Source organism: Prosopis cineraria, unplaced genomic scaffold (genome assembly GCF_029017545.1).
Source record: "Prosopis cineraria cultivar Desert tree isolate PC_DT_omini unplaced genomic scaffold, ASM2901754v1 PC13, whole genome shotgun sequence".
Classification (NCBI taxonomy): domain Eukaryota; kingdom Viridiplantae; phylum Streptophyta; class Magnoliopsida; order Fabales; family Fabaceae; genus Prosopis; species Prosopis cineraria.
Window position 1 is genome coordinate 8,893,107 of NW_026555344.1, and position 17,011 is coordinate 8,910,117.

Genomic DNA, 17,011 nt, shown 5'->3' on the forward strand with positions numbered 1-17,011 from the left:
GTTGGTGGGTGAGATGGGTGACTGCGACTTAATTTTTGCTTTAAATAATATTAAAGTCAAGCATTGTGAATGACAACACACACACACATTGAAAAAGCTCTTGTCAATATTGGACCTAATAAGAGAATTTTGAATAAATCCTATAAATTATTTAAAATAGTATCACTTGCTTTATTAATTATTCATATTTACACACATTTTTAGGATTTGAATTTAGTAACTGTATTTAATATATATATTAAATGCTTGTATTCATTTAAATTGTTAAAATTTATATCAATAGTTCAGATAAACTTGCATACTCATTAATTTTAAAAATAGAGTATGAATTTAGAATCAATGTTATGAATTTTAATGATTTAAATGATATAAATATTCAGTATTTATATTAAGTATAGTCATTATTAATTTAAATTCTTATCTTTACTTGTATATTTTCGTGCACAAATTAAATCATGATTCTAAGAACCGATAACAAATAGTAATAGTTCCCATTTTTATTATTTCAATGATAAGCGATTTATTGGAAACATGCAAACATTCTAGTTTGGATTTTTTTTTCGACATTTATGCATGAATGTATTCTATACGAAAATGACAACTAAGGACAAAGAAAAAAGATTGAGTGATTTAATTATTTTTTTTTTCAAAAAAGGCGCAGTCTTTTTGTATTGGTGATATTTGATGATGGAAAAAATGATGACTCTTCTCCTTGAAAATTATAAACCACAAGTTGAAGAGAGATTTACGGCGATAAGGGCCCAACACGATTTAGTTACCCCATCTGATTAAGTCTATCTACCTCTCCACATTTATCTCCAACCTAATTTTATCCAACGTCCCAAAATTTATATTATTAAAAGGAGAGTGCAAAATATATTTACAAATATTTACAATTTTATTTAATTTTAAATTAGATCTCTGCAGGTTATTTTATTTTAATTAAACTTTTATAGTTGGTAAATTAAATTTTTTTAATCACTAAAAGTTAAAATCCTCAAAATTTTTATTTTAAAAAACAAAATTAAGAACTTTTATATTTTATAAATGATTACAAGAATTTAGAATTAATTATATATTTTTATAACTCAAATTTTATATAATTAGGCTACCTTCTAAATATTTTTCATACATGTAGAATTTTCATAAAAAATAAAAAATGTAACAAGTGTATTAAATAAATTTTTTATGTTGGTTAACAATACTAAATTAAATTTTTTGTAAACTCCAATAATTTTTTTGTTAAATTTAATAATTCATGATTAATTTTAACTTTCAGGATTCTCATATATATAGATCAAATTATAAGGGTTTGATTAAAATAAAATAAAATGTAAAAGATATATTTACAGGTCCTTATTATAATTCTCTCAATGGAGGAACAAAATTTTTTGCTTGTCAACTGCTTGTGACTTTTGTTTCCATGATGGTGAGGATGTTATGCATGTGTTATATGATTGAAAGATTGCTGTGAGGTGTGGAGAAGATTAGTCCTCAATAAAGATAGATCTCTATTTTGGTAGTCCAATAAAAGGGATTGGTTTTACTGGAATCTCAATCATAAAGTATCCTATGATTGTTATTTGTGGGATGTTTTTGTTGTTATTGTTTGGACTTTGTAGAAACACACGTAATGACCATATATTCAATAATGTTTTTTTTTTTTTCAATCCTCTTGAACTGGCTAGGAGGATTGCTAGCTATGCAAGCTTAGTTCGTAAAAGCTTGATGGAGAATGATTCTATTGGAATTCCTTTAGCTCAAGTAGAGGTTAGGTGGGAGTGTCTGCCTCATGGTTGGATGAAGCTCAATGTAAATGGATCTGTACAAGGCCGTCTTAGACATTTGAGATGTGGAGGGTTGTTCATGATTAAGAGGGATATGGGCAGTTGGTTATATGTTCAATTTGGAATGTTGTTCTCCATTGGAGGTTGAATTATTTATGGAGCATTTATCACAAGTTTGGGTTGCAAAAGATATGAATCTCAAGATCTTATTGTGAAGAGTGACTCAAAAACTTGTCAACTTCTTCAATCCTTACTTGACTCAAGACAAACAGATTTCTGGCAGCTCAAGCATGGTGCCAAGTTTCTTAACCTTGATGTTGAAGTTGTAGTTAAGCATAAGTTTTCAGAGAAGATAATATATGTGCAAATTGGCTTACAAAGAAGAGTGTGGACTAACTTGATAATTGCCAAGGGAGCTTGTTTCTTTGTTGTATTGAGATTCTATGAGGATTTTGGTCCCTCATTTTATTCTTAGTTTTCTTGTTGTGTGGGCTTTGCTTCGTTTTCCTACAAAAAAAAAAGGGAGTTATTTGTAGTACTCAAAAATTACCTAATAATGGGATTCTAAAACTAGCACCTATTCAAATCAACACTTATATTTTCTTTATTTTAAATTATAAGACACTTTTAGAGAAGATTTGGTAGTATAAAAATATAAAATACTTTAAGAAGATTAAGGTTCATTGAATAGACTTATTTTAATATTATCCTTTCTCTCTATAATTAATTTTCATCCCGTCTCTTTTTTAATATATTAAACAATGGGCATTTTTAAAAGTTTATATTTTTATTTAAAAATATAAGGTTGTTAAGTGTATTATTTAAAAATTAATATGTGAGATTTTATCTAAAAGTGTTTTATAATTTAGGATGGAGGGAGTAAAATATATGAATAGAATTATCATGAAATGGACCCAACTTTTGTTAATGGAAAGGTTGACGAAAAACTTGTAATGCATATCTTCCGATAATCTTCTAGTATAAAGGGAATGTTTGGGAAAGAAAGATGCAATTTTGTTGTTGAAAATCACATTTACAGGATCGTGATTCAAAGGATAAATGTGATGTCAAGAAATATTAAAAAAATATGTTTGGTTGGTTTAAAATATTTCATCATAGACCCGTTGAATAGATCATTTGTTTTTTTTATTTTTTAACACAACTTGATCAAATTTTATCATTGCATGCACTAATAAAATTCGAACTCTAATCAATACTCCAACTCATTTTCACCCTAATGCAAAGTGTCTAAATCCTTGATCATTTTTAAATAGTGCCATGATGGGTTTTTAATCCCAAAAGGTCATTTGTAGAGAACGATGGTCTCAAGGGAACATCCAATTATGAGAGCCCTCGTTGGAGGACACTATGATTGTAAATGATGATTAAAGAAGGAAAATTTGAGGAAGTTTCGCATTAACTAATGAGACGTCTTGAATTAATTAAGAAAAAACACAATAGTAGTTATTCATATATTTTTTGATTGTGTTTTGTTTTTAGTCTCTATAATTTTATTTTGTTGTTTTCAATTTTTTTAATTTGATCAATTGTTTTTGGTCTCTTTAATTTGATGAGATGGCAACAAAAAAAAAATCCCTTTAATTTGATCAATACGTAATATTAGTTTCTATAATATTAAAAATGTACATAAAGACCATAAGATGGCATTGGCGAAGGTAATTTTGTTGTAATTCTGTTAACTTTTTTGCTGACATGGTAAAAATATGTGATGATATGAATATAAATTGACTAGATATTATTAAAAATAAAAGGGAATGGAAAAAAGATTTCTTGTATATTTGGCTTAAGCAAAATGTGGAAGACAAAGGAGACTGGGTATAGGTAAACAAAGGAGTTAAGTGCAATAATATGTGTATTACTTTTTAAAATTAGAAAAAACTAGCATTAAAATCAAATCAAACTAGAGAGACAAATAACGATCTCAAATAGAAATTATATAGCAACCAAAAACAAAACGTCAAAGGATTTATTGTTGTATTTCATTAATTAGATACTAAAACTAATTGTTAATTATATATTAATCATCTAACTAATTTCATGGGCTATTTATTCACTAATCCATGTGTTTCTATATATATAATTATCTGAAAGTGGATGCTTTTGCTTTGGGGACAAGTATATTAATGATAGGTGGGGTTATAACAAATGAAAGATTGACCAAAGGATTTGGAGACAATAACACATGCTTTTGTTGCTTGGGATTATCATTAAGTTCATTATTTAAAAATCTTTCCTTGGAAAATTATTAGTTATAGGCACCTTTAATTTTTTTTCATTGTTACTATACATATTTCCGTACATATAATTGATTCTCGTGGTATAACCAAACAGGCACTCTCTCTTTACCAGTGTGAAGTGATTCTCTTTTGGTTAAAGGGACATTTTGAACTTGGTTGATTGACCCCATTGTGCTTCTTATCTTCTTGTTCATGAACGTGTGAATCGGTGATCATCTGGCGGTCGTTAAAAATATTTCTAGTTTTGCAGTCAATGGACATCCTTATCTAACTTGTTAATAGAAATGATGGGTTCTTAGCATTGCACACAGAATTTGACTAGCAAATTGCATTATTTATAACTTATAAACAGAGTAATCTGGTAGAAAATTTCATATAAATTTTCACAATATGTTTAAAACTCATGGTAAATGAGTATTGACAAGACTTCGTAAAATATGATTTTCTTATTGCCTTATGCTTGGGAGAGTTTATTTGGAAATATATATAGTAACAATGAAAAATAATTGAAGGTGCCTATAATTAATAAATTGGTAGCTGCACTAGTGTTCTAGCTATCATTGGAAAAAAAAAAAAAAATCCTTGGATAAAACATATATAGAACTGTTTATTGACTTTGTGAGGGTAATAGGGTGCTAAAGAAAAAGAAAAAGAAAATCAGCTTCAAGAAAGGGACTATATGGTTGGAATAAAATATAAAATCATCAATACAGATCAGCCAAATCAAAAGTTCTAGAAACTGCTTTATTACCAAGACTGCCTTCTTCTTCCTCAGTTCTTCATCTAATTTGGGCATGAAAATAGTAGAACTCTTCCGCTTCTCACCTGAAGAAAAAATCTCATCTTCTGTCCAAACACAACAGCTAACCCAGCAGCATACGCTGCACCTAGTGCTGTTGTCTCTATGTCAGCGGTCTAACCACTGCACTCCCCAACAAGTCTGCCTGTACACCATTGATGCAGTATTTACAAAAATATTAGGATGTTCGCTATTAAGCTCATTTTTTACACATCTGTAATTACTCCATGAAATGCTATTGCTTACTGAAACGGTCAAATAATTACATGGCAAATGCAAAAGCAGCCATCACATAGAAAAAACTTGTATACTTCAACATGTAAGATTCTGAGATATTAAACATCGCATTCGCATGCTCATGTGTGATGTATAATTGAAAGCTACTATAGAAAAGATGCGAGGGATAAAGTTAAGCTAACAAAGTTGAAAAGATGTTATGTGAAAGCTTTAGAATTTGTAGGGGGTATGAAATACAGTGCGCATAATGATATTATCTTGTAATAATTCATTGCCATCTTCATTGGTGTTCATCACCTTAAATTTTAGAATTATCTTGGATAAACCTAACCTCTAAAACGCTATAATTGACATAAAAGCGTATACCATTCCATTAAATGATAGGATTTCTCTCAAGAATTTATTTCCTTTTATTTATTTTGGTGCTAGACATCCACTAGTGGGGCATAGAGATAATTTGTCATGTGAAAGACAAAGTTTCCTGAAACTGGAAATAAATATGTCAACGGTAAAGAAGCATTAAAACCTGAATTATATAGCTTTTAAGGCCAAAGATAAATTAGATAAAAGGCCTATATCTGGAGATGTTTATTTAAAATCAGTTAAAAGAGAGAACTTTAGAACAGATGAAATGGAAACAGTCCAAACCTGAGTCTGCATCAAAAGATTGTAACAGCTGCCCCACATCGGCTCTGAGCAAAACCTCCTGTATTTTTTCCTCACTTGAATCCTGTCATTGAATCTAAGACATCTTTCACTTGGAAACACATGCTCTCAAGCACAGCTCGAGCAATGTGAGCCTTGGTTGTAAACCTCGTAATCCCAATACAAACCCCACGAGCATCATCACGCCACCACGGAGCAAACAGGCCATTAAAAGCTGGAACGAAATAAAGCCCCTGTGGAGTCAACCAACGATGCTAATTCCTCTATATCGTTAGCACTTTTAATCATTCCAAGACTGTTCTCTGAGCCATTGCACTGCAGCTCCAGCAATTGCTATTGATCCTTCTAGAGCATAATTTGTTGGAGCTTTAGGACCAAGCTTGAAGGCTAAGGTGGTAAGAAGACCATGCTTTGACCGAACTATATTTGGGCCAGTATTTTTGAGTATGAAAGCACCTGTGCCATAAGTACATTTAGCCTCACCAATACAGCAAGCTTGTCCAAGCATTGCAGCGTGTTGATCTCCTAGACATCCAGAAATCGGGATACCAGCGATTGGCCATCCGGTAGAGGACTTTTCCTATGATTTCAGAGTTACTAAACAATTTTGGGGAGGATTTCTGTTGGAATTGAAAGGGTTTTCAAAGTGGGCTCATCCCAGTCAAGGGTTTTGAGATTCATGAGCATCGTCCTTGAAGCATTTGAAACATCAGTGAGATGCAACCCACCCTTCACCCCACCTGTTAAGTTCCATATCAACCAAGTGTCTACTGTTCCACAAACAGAGCATCGCCTTTCTTATAGCCTCCTTGACCGCATCCACATTCTCCATTGAACCATAAGAGCTTAGTGGCACTGAAGTATGTACTTATGGGCAAACCGCAAGTCTCCACAAAGTGGATTCTACCACCAGGCAATTCCTGTTCCAATTTTCTATTCGAAAATAATAAGACCCAACCATTCTGAGAATGAAAATAATGAACTGCCACAAAAAATTCGAAATCAAGAAGAGGAAAGTTGCGTATTTATTTGAAATTTGACATCGTGAAACATGAAAAAAAGAAAAAAAGACAAGTCAGACTAAATAATTTATACAACAGACAGACAATCTACATCACCCACATTTGTATATAATATTCTTGCTATGTGTGTCATAGATGAATCCTAATATTTAAGCTTTCAATCAGCACAAGCCCAATATTGATATCCTGCAAGCAAAAACAAAAAATGGAAGAGAGAGAATCTGATACAGAAGCAACCATACTTAATTAACTACTTACCCTGCTTTTGGGTAAAACTGAGTGAACTCGACCTGGTGCGATCCGACAACATGAGCCGAGCGATCGTAGATCATGAACCTGGTGCTGGTATTTCCTGGTCAAGTGAAGCAATGAACACTTCCTTGTCTGCCATTTTTTGATTGCTTTTCTTTTCTTCGAGCTCTCTAAATGGTCATGCTGATATAACATTTCACATTTGCTAGCAGGAAAATTGGTATGGAAATTCAAGTCTATGCATTGATTAGTAGATAAAGAAGGTTTGGACGTAGCGTACAAAAAAGGATTTTTCTTTTCTTTTTTTTTTTTTGGTCACACGATGATATGATACATGTGAAAACGATTTTGGTGAAATTAGGCTGAAGCTGCAATTTGGGTAATCGGTAACCTTAGAATCTAATCCGTATAAACGAAGAGAGAAAAGTAGTAGAGGGCGGAGAGCACAAGAAGGAGATAAATTGAATTTTGATTGCTTTTCTTTTCTTCGAGCTCTCTAAATGGTCATGCTGATATATACATTTCACATTTGCTAGCAGGAAAATTTTGTTATGGAAATTCAAGTCTATGCATTGATTAGTAGATAAAGAAGGTTTGGACGTTACAAAATTGCATGGACGGGAGAAAGTCTAATGCAACGTTACTACATAAATGAGCTTTAATGATATTTGAAATTTTAATTTCATAATATTTATAAAATATATAAAATTTAATATTATCTTTAATTTTAAGTGATATTTTATTAATTAATAAAATATTACAAGAATTAGCAACAACGGTGGATTCTGAAAAGAAAAAACGCCACCTCTTTACTTACTATTCAAAAATAAATGAAATCGGGCAGGAAACATCACCTCTCTACTTACTTTTTAAAAAATAAAAAAAAAAAGAGAAGTGGCATTTTTTTATAGAAAACACTAAACACTACCTTTCTACTTAGTTTTTTAAAAAATAAAAGGAAATAAGTGGCGTTTCCTGCATAAGAAACGTCAGCTATCTTCTTTTATTTTTTTTAAAATTAAAAAAATACCACTTTTTAATAATATATATATATATATCAATTCATATATATATATATATATATATATCAATTCAATACATATTTTTTTAGTAAATACATAGTTAATTTATATAATAAATAAAAATAAATAATCAATTTCATATTATATAAAACTGCAATAAACTTAGCAAGGTCATAAAAAATTAAAGATAAAGAAAAAATATAAATTAAATATTAGTAAGAAATATAATAAGGTTTATCAGCAGCTTTTGTAATATAGTTGTAAAAAATAATATTTACAACAAAAATAAATAAAAATAAAATCAGAAAAAAATTATGACTAATGTTTAACAAGTTTCTTCCTCAATGATTAATAAAGATTATTATCATTATTTTTTTAAAAGCTTTAAAACTTGACAAAGTAAATCATTTATCATTGAAGCACAAAGATTAAGATCTCACTGTTTGTCCCCCAGATTTGAATAAAGATTTATATCTAGAGAATTATTTCATCAACAAATATAGCAAATTAAAAAACAAACCCTTCAATAATGAAAAGAAAAATTGTCAATTGAAGATAAACAACTAAAAAACTATAAAGATCCATGTATATATATATATATATATGATATATATGTATGTGTATGTATGTATGTATGTATGTATGTATGTATGTATATGGATAGGTAGATAAGAGGTAATAAAAATGAAAAAAGAAACTTGTTATTGATATACATACAAGCAATTTTTAGTTAGAGAAGACGACGAGAGCACCTTAGTAATTAGAGAATAGATAACTCGTAAATTATAAAAAAGAAAAGCGAGCGACTGGCGAAGAAAACAACTAAGATAAAAAAATTAGAATTTAAAAATTTAAATAAGAGTTAAAAACTATTCATAATTTTTAAAATAATTAAAGCTCACAGTAGTAGAAGAGACACTACCTCTTTAATTTTTTAAAAATTAAACTCATTGATAAAAAAATAATTTTGAAGAGAGAGGTGCATTTCCATCACATAGAAATGCCACCTCTCTCATTTAAATTTTTTTTAACATTTAAAATTAAATAAATAATATTTTATACTTATAAATATTGAAAATAAAATAATGAAAAAGAAAGAGAGGTGGTATTTTTAAGTTTGGAAGTGCCAACTCTCTTGAATTATTTTTTAAATATTATTATATATTAATTATAAATACTTAATAAATAAATTATAATGAAATAATTATTTAATATGATAAAAAAATTTAAAATCAGTAAGAGAATATCAAGAATGGCATTTTCAAGCATAACAAATGTAGCCCCTCTTATTTTATTTTATGAAATGATATGATATACTATTTAAAATTATTTATATTAACAAATTATAATAAATAATTATTTAATCTGATAGAATAAAATAATAAATTAATAACAAGGTAGAGATGTGGCATTTCCAAGCTAAAAAACGTCACCTCTCTACTTTTAAGTTATTAGATAATAATACATATTAATAATTAATATTAATTAAATAAATTATAATAAATAATATTTTATCTTACAATAAAATATTGAAAAAGGAAGAAAGGTGGCAATGTGGCATTTCCAAGTTTGAAAACACCACCTCTCTTCAATATTTTTTAAATATTTCATATATATAGTTATAAATACTTAATAAATAAATTATAATGTAATAATTTTTTAATATGATAAAAAATTTAAAATTAGTAAGAGGGTATAGAAAATGACATTTTTAAGCACAACAAACATGGTCTTTCTTATTTTATTTATTAATGATATGATATACTATTTAAAATTATTTATTTAACAAATTAAAATAAATAGTTATTTAATCTGATAGAATAAAATAATAAATCAATAACAAGAATAGAGAGGGCATTTTCAAGTTGAAGAAATACTTCTCTCTACTTTCTAATTATTAGATAATAATACATATTAGTAATTAATATAATTAAATAAATTTAAAAAATAATATTTTATCTTACAATAAAATAGTGAAAAAGGAAGAGAGGTGGCATTTTGGAAATGCCATCTCTCTTCAATTTTTTTTAAATATTTTTATATATTAGTTATAAATCCTTAATAAGTAAATTATAATGTAATGATTTTTAATATGATAAAATAATTTTTAAATCAGTAAGAGAGTATAGATAATGACATTTCAAGCACAGCAAACATAACCTCTCTTATTTTATTTATTAAATGATGTGATATTCTATTTAATTATTTCTTTAACAAATTATAATAAATAATTATTTAGTCTGATAAAATAAAATATTAAATTAATAACAAGGCAGAGAGATGGCATTTTCAAGTTGAAGAAATGCCACCTCTTTACTTTCTAATTATTAGATAATAATACATATTAATAATTAATATTAATTAAATAAATTATCATAAAATAATAATTTATCTTATAATAAAATGTTAAAAAAAGGAAGAGAGATGGCATTTTCAAGTTTGGAAACGTCACCTCTCTTTATTTCCTTATAAATAATAGATATACTAATTAAAATTACTAATTAAAATAAAATATAATAAAATAATTATTTAATATCATAAAATAAAATGTTAAAATCAATAATAGAGTAGAGAGGTGGTGTTTTCAATTAAAAACACCACCTTTCTGCTTTTGATTGTGACAAAGATATTAATTTATTGAAAAAAAAAGATAGGTGGTATTTGCCCCTCTTGAAATGCCACCTCTTATTATTTACTAAAATTGTAAGTAGAAAAATAATTTATAAGCGATGTCATTTAAAATAAAAAATACCATCTCTCTGCTTGGACTTTAATGTTAGTGACATTTCATTTTTTATTACTATAAAATGCATGCTACTAAATTTTATTTCTGTAGTAGTGCAACTTTTACTTGAAGAATTATTGTTTTGGGGGTCAAATTTAATTTTTATCATTTTAATTCTTAATATTTGTTTCAAGTTATTATGTTAATCTTTTAAATTTTGCAACTTATATTAGCTCTTGAAAAAGTTGATGTGTAAATTACATTGTTGACATGGAATATACACATAATTTAGTTAACACATATACTCTCTTCATCCTTATATATAAGAAGACTTTTAGAATTTTTTTATCCCTAAATATAAGAGGTTATTAGCATATTTTTAATGAATAGACTATTATAATCTTATTAAATTAGAAAGAGAAAAAGATAAGTACTGTCATTAATTTACTTTAAAAAAAGATTCATTTTTTATTTACAATAATTAGAGGTAAAACTGAAATGTTGCTGTATTTTTAATTATATAACCAAGTTTTATTAATTTGTATGATTCAATTAAAAATATTTTATATATAGAGATGGAGGGAGTAAGTCAAATCTCCTAATCTTAACTCTACTAGGACGTTGTTGACTTTATAATTTTATAATTGCTAATTTAATTTGTGGTTTTTTTCAACCTACATAGCCTTTTGGCTTTATCCAAGACACCAATTTTGCTTCCCTCATTTTCCAATCCATATCATCATCCTATTAGCAATGTCATGTAATTAACAACGTTAATTTCTATTATAAACTTAAGAACTAATTCCTCCAATCTTATTTATAAGACATCTTTTAATAATAGTTTTTAGTCTTAAACATAGGACACCTTACAATAATTAAATCATTTTTTTTAATTTTACCTCTTCTTAATTAGCATGAAGTTATTTAGTATAGTTGTATTATTATTTAAAATCAAGTGTAAAAATGAATGTACATTTCACTTTTTTATGATATAAAAAATTAATTTTTTTAAAATGTGTGAAACAGTTGAAAGTATTTTATAATAAAGATTGGAAGAAGTAAACTGTTAAGGATTGAAATGATGAAAAGTAAATTTGAGGCATCAAATCAATAATTTTCTCAAATGTAAGCTGCTAAAGTTGCATTATCTCATAAATAACAAAAAGAAATTATATTTTTTACATTATATATTGAATGTATTGCTCATGATTTCATTATATGCTTATATTTTTTGAAAAAATATCAATCAAGGACTGCTGAAAGAAATTATAAATCAAAGACTATTTATTATCAAAACTCGAATGGATATTTGTCGATTCGAGTTAGTCTTTTATCAACAATTATCAATTCAGGTTTTAACAACTTATTCTAAATTAACAACAATTTATTTGAGCTTTTTTCATTTAAATTTTAACAATAACTAATTTTTAATTGATATAAATTTCCTCCAGTAGTCCTTCCTTGCTATTTTCTTATATTTTTTTGGGGAAAATTAATGTCTTAATTCTTGTAGTTTCACCAAATTTTGAATCAGGTCCTTGTAATTTTTTTCTTCTTTTTATTAGGTCCTCATGATTTGCTCAGTTATTAGCGTTGGTCCTTCCATCTGTAAATCTTTCGCATGCCATTAGTTTAAGTTGATGGGGGATGGTGTGTTGCTGAATAAGATTTGACTAAGAACACATATGGACATACACTGCCACGTACATTAAGTAAACACATTGAGGTGTTGCCAAGCGTAGTCTGGCTGTATAGATCGAAAAAAGAAAGCTGCTTGGTGTAAGAGTTTGCGACAGAGAAGGGAGATCATCAAATTCTTCTGCGGAAGAGCAAGTAAACTGTAGATAGGGCAGAGATCGAGAGAGATCATTGAATTCTTCTTTGAACTATAAGTCTAGAACTTTTTTTTTTCCCCAATTTATTGTCATATTTCAATGGACTTTCTGATCTTGTGGAGGTGATTATGCACATTATATAGATCATTTTTCTAAGAATTGAATGCACATATCAAAGCATCGCAATATCAATGGACTCAAGGATGGCGAGATGTTTGGAAGAAGAAAGTGAGTAGAACTTTTTGAGGTCCTATATTAACAATGAGTAGATCCTTCAAGGTTTAGCTTTTGGTGAGGCTTCTTAGTTGCTCTATCAGCATGGGTTTCAATTTTGATCTAGCGTGTTGTGCCACTTGTTACAATGGTTATCTACATATAAAATTTTAACATCGTTTGTGCACGTCATGGTTCTTAAACTGTTTCTCATATTTCTAGGGATAAACGCCTCTAATAGTGTAAATTATGAGCAGTGTGTTTTAAAGAAAAAAACTGTAGGGATCAGGAGCAAAGCAGTGTAATACTACTATGCGGACCTGAGATATCCTTTTCCCTATTGTTTTACATGTGTACTTCATATTTAAATTCATAACCACCACCTTTTCTTACTTTTTTATTACTGTGTTTTAGGAAAAATATAATTGCTCTTCAAGACCTCAAATAATTGAAATGGACCTCTCTTTTAAGTAGGACACAAAGGATAGATATTTGATGAAAGTGTTATATACAGAGATTCTGGGGCATTTGATGGACACATATACAAAAGAAAGCCATGCTACCAAAGGCAAATAAAATATAGGACTTAGGCACGCAGGCTATCATATCAACATATAGGCAAGAAGATAAACTCACACTCTCACGATTGATAGCACAAGAATATCACACAGTTGCATAGTGTAATATGGGTGCAGATCCATTCAAACTCTGGCGACATGAAGTGCCCTCATTCCTCGTTGATAAAAATCCCAATGTATAGTTGGATAATCTTTGACCTTTTTGAACAACCTGGGCTGTTCTTCACTCACCAAACCTTCTTCTGGTCCGATCTCTCGGCTTAGTGCAGGTTGATAGAACATGGCAACTGATAACCTGTCCCTCTCTGAGTTGGTTAATACCCTATGAACTGGACTCTTGAACACCCCATTACTCATCATCTGCACCATTACATACAAACCACCTATAAATAAACGCATATATCACAGGATGACAAATATTTAATACTTAATTCCCAATAGAAATATGCAGCATTGCGTATGTTGGGTTTCATAAGAAATTCACCTTTGATAGATTAGTTTAAGCCGAAGCTCATTATGATGAGTTGGCCATTTCTTGCAAATAAATGCAAGTATGGGTTTCATAATACTATTTTTCCTTTTTGAGGGGAGAAAAGGAGGGAACGGTTACTCTTGCTCGGGAAAAAGAGTAGTGTACCAATAAGTGTTGGTTCTAGTAAAAGGGCTTATGACTTTTTAAGCATGAGGTTTTAAGTTGAAGTCTATGTAAATATAAAAAATGCTTTCAAGAGATTTATTCGCAATTAAGCCTGATAATACTTGAATCTGGTTCAGTCAAATAACTCTGTAAAAAAAAAAAAAAAGTAGTGTGGGAAGTCAATTTTGAGACACACTTGAAAAACGAAAAGAAGTTTAAGGAAGGCTCCTTGACACACACTCCCTCCCTCCCTCCCTCTCTCTCTCTCTCAACTCTTCAGCTGTTCAGCATAGCTATTTGCAAGTGATTACTCAACCATAAGAACTATATATCAAGTGAGTTATTGATAAGTCTTTGATTGAAGCCAATAATGATCACATGGCATTTCAAGATGAGACTATAATACCTCCATGAGATCACCCACGAGAACTAAAAGGGCGTTTTGGATTGTCGGAACAGTGAACCATTTGCCATCTTGGTGGATTTGGAGGCCTTCAACATCATCTTGCAGGATGATGGTAAAAGCAGTTGAATCTGCGTGAGGCTTAAGGCCAAGAACAAGATCTGGCCACTCACACCTAGAATAGTAATTGAACCTTGCTTGTAATGTTGCTTCCTCACCAATCTGATTCACAAAGCACTTCTCTTCCAAGTTCAGTGACCTTGCCATTCCTCTGGAAACCAGATCTGTCACCTCCATTATCTTTCTACCATATTCTTCCAAAACACCCCTGCGCAAGAGTGAATCAATCAGTCCTAGTCTCAGTCTCAAAACACAAATATTAATACTTGTGTCCATGATTAACAAGGAAAAAATGAAGTAATATACCTGAATGATGGTGGGTTTGTTGGCCAGAATGTGTACTTCCTTGTATCTTGTGGGTATAGATAAAGAAACAAGCGATCAGACCAGTCTAGAGACTGTCCTTCTTCAGGAACTGGGTCTGCGCCATACCCATCAAATTCTTCAACCCCTTTACAAACTTTGTTCTTTTCCTCCATCGGCTGCTGAAAAAAATCCCTCCCAACTTGGCGAACCTCATTCAAAAAGGAAACCGATATCCCATGATTCACTGCCTGAAATTCCATGAAAAAAAAAAAAGAAAAGTCAACAAGAAGTTAAATGGTGAAGAAGATATATTATCACTATTAAAACCAGAAACATGCTTGCTACAGAACTGGAACGACTGATCTGACTGTTAAATCTTACTGTATAGTCATGAAATGGAAATATAGAAGAGGTGGGTATGGAATATAAATAGAGAGGGAGAAACCTGAAAGCAGCCCCAAGAAGAGAGTGCTAATCGAAGCTTGTCCAATTCTTGTTTTTGTTGAGCAATATCTGGTGCTGGTGATGAGAGGAGGCCAAAGTCAATGATTGGTATTGAACATAAAGTTGAAGACACAACTTGTGTTGGACCATCGTCTCTACAAATATAAGGTGGTGGTGGTTCTTCACCGTTGAGGACCATTTCTTGGACACGCCTCGCTAGCAAGATATCTGCTGGAACTATAGAAGTTTGTGCCATATTAACAGCAATACCTTGGTCTCTGTACCGTGTCTAATACGCTGCCTTCTTCTTCTTCAGCTATATTGATTTTCTGTTATGTGTTATGTTGATGATGCTAATTAAGTTGTGAGCATGGCGAGAAGCTTTTCTTAAATCTGGACTTATCTCTGGTTTTAAGCTGTATGATTGAACAAATATCACAAGGAATCCTATTTCATGGACGTTTGTCCAAGAGAGAGTCACGTGCCTGGAAAGTTCAGCGAGTGGGTGTCATTTTCATTATCTTTTCACCAATGCCGTTATGATATTTTTATCTTAAGATTTCAAACAGCCTCCCCCAAATTATAAAAAAATTTTAAAAAAATTTTATGTCCCAAAATACCAAAATATAAGACTATTTTACAAAAATAAAATTTCATTAATAATATTTTTTAATATTGTTCTTTTCATATATATATTTTTTAATTTTTTTATAAATAAAATAATAAATGAAGAGCATTTCTAAAAATTTATATTTTTATTTTTAAAAAATAAAATTATAAAATATATTTAATAAAATTTATTAATACGTGTATTTTTTTAAAAAAATATATTATAAATTAAGATGAAGAGAGTATTAAGTAATGGCTAACTAGGTGCCACGGTGGCACCACATGACCTTACGAATGTCAAACTTGAAAATTTCACCCTTAGCAATGACACGGGAGTGAGAGTTTCTCGAGTTAGGATGTGCGCCAGATATTTGAAATTGTCCCTATAAAAAATAATTAGTGTCATCCTAATATCACATGAAATTTAAAAAGTCAATTGTATTATTTATGACTTTATAACCATGTGGCATATTTTTATATCATATATATATAGAAATATAATTTTTTTGACCCATAAAAAAAATTATTTAAAAGAATTATGTTTGTCCTATGATGTAAATTATATGTTTATTTATTTTGAGATTCATTTGATATTAGAAATGAAATAAAGTATAAAAATAAAAAATTTCTTTTGTAAATAGAAAATAATTGTTAATTTTTCATTTTCTAATCTAAATTTAAGATAGACGAAAACTGTCATTTTAAATAGTATGACCATCGAACATATTTCTACTTAATTTAAATGTTTAACTATAACTTATTATTTTTATAAATAGGAAGGGAGGTAGTAATAATTACTCTGCATGAACGAAATTATAAATTAGGACTAAAATGCCCTCCAACCTTCAGATGAAATACTTGAAAGGAAGGTAGTAATAAGATTTTTATCTCAATATTTTAATTATTAGATGATTGAATGTTTTGAAATGGTTAGCGTAAATCCCTTACATTATAGTAATGAAATTTGAAAAATAAATTAAACTGTTTATGGCTTCCAACGAATATGTTATGCTAGATTTTTTTAAAGAATAAATGTTCATTTTTGCTATTAATATTCTTTAAGGGACGTCCAGCATGCTGGACTATTTGATGGAGTAA

The 17,011-nt window shown here is 29.4% G+C and overlaps 1 protein-coding gene and 1 pseudogene across 1 annotated transcript; both read right to left on the minus strand.

Annotated features, from left to right (window-relative positions):
* Positions 1-4,639: 4,639 nt before the first annotated feature.
* Positions 4,640-7,160, minus strand: LOC129289861 (glycerol kinase-like; annotated as a pseudogene).
* Positions 7,161-13,280: 6,120 nt separating this feature from the next.
* LOC129291601 (protein SRG1-like) lies at positions 13,281-15,707 on the minus strand. Its single transcript, XM_054929058.1, has 4 exons — positions 15,306-15,707; positions 14,861-15,108; positions 14,438-14,762; positions 13,281-13,754 (listed from the first exon to the last, which is right to left on the minus strand). The coding sequence occupies exons 1-4, from the start codon at positions 15,558-15,560 to the stop codon at positions 13,518-13,520; spliced, it is 1,065 nt and encodes a 354-aa protein (XP_054785033.1). The 5' UTR covers positions 15,561-15,707; the 3' UTR covers positions 13,281-13,517.
* Between the last annotated feature and the right edge of the window lie 1,304 nt (positions 15,708-17,011).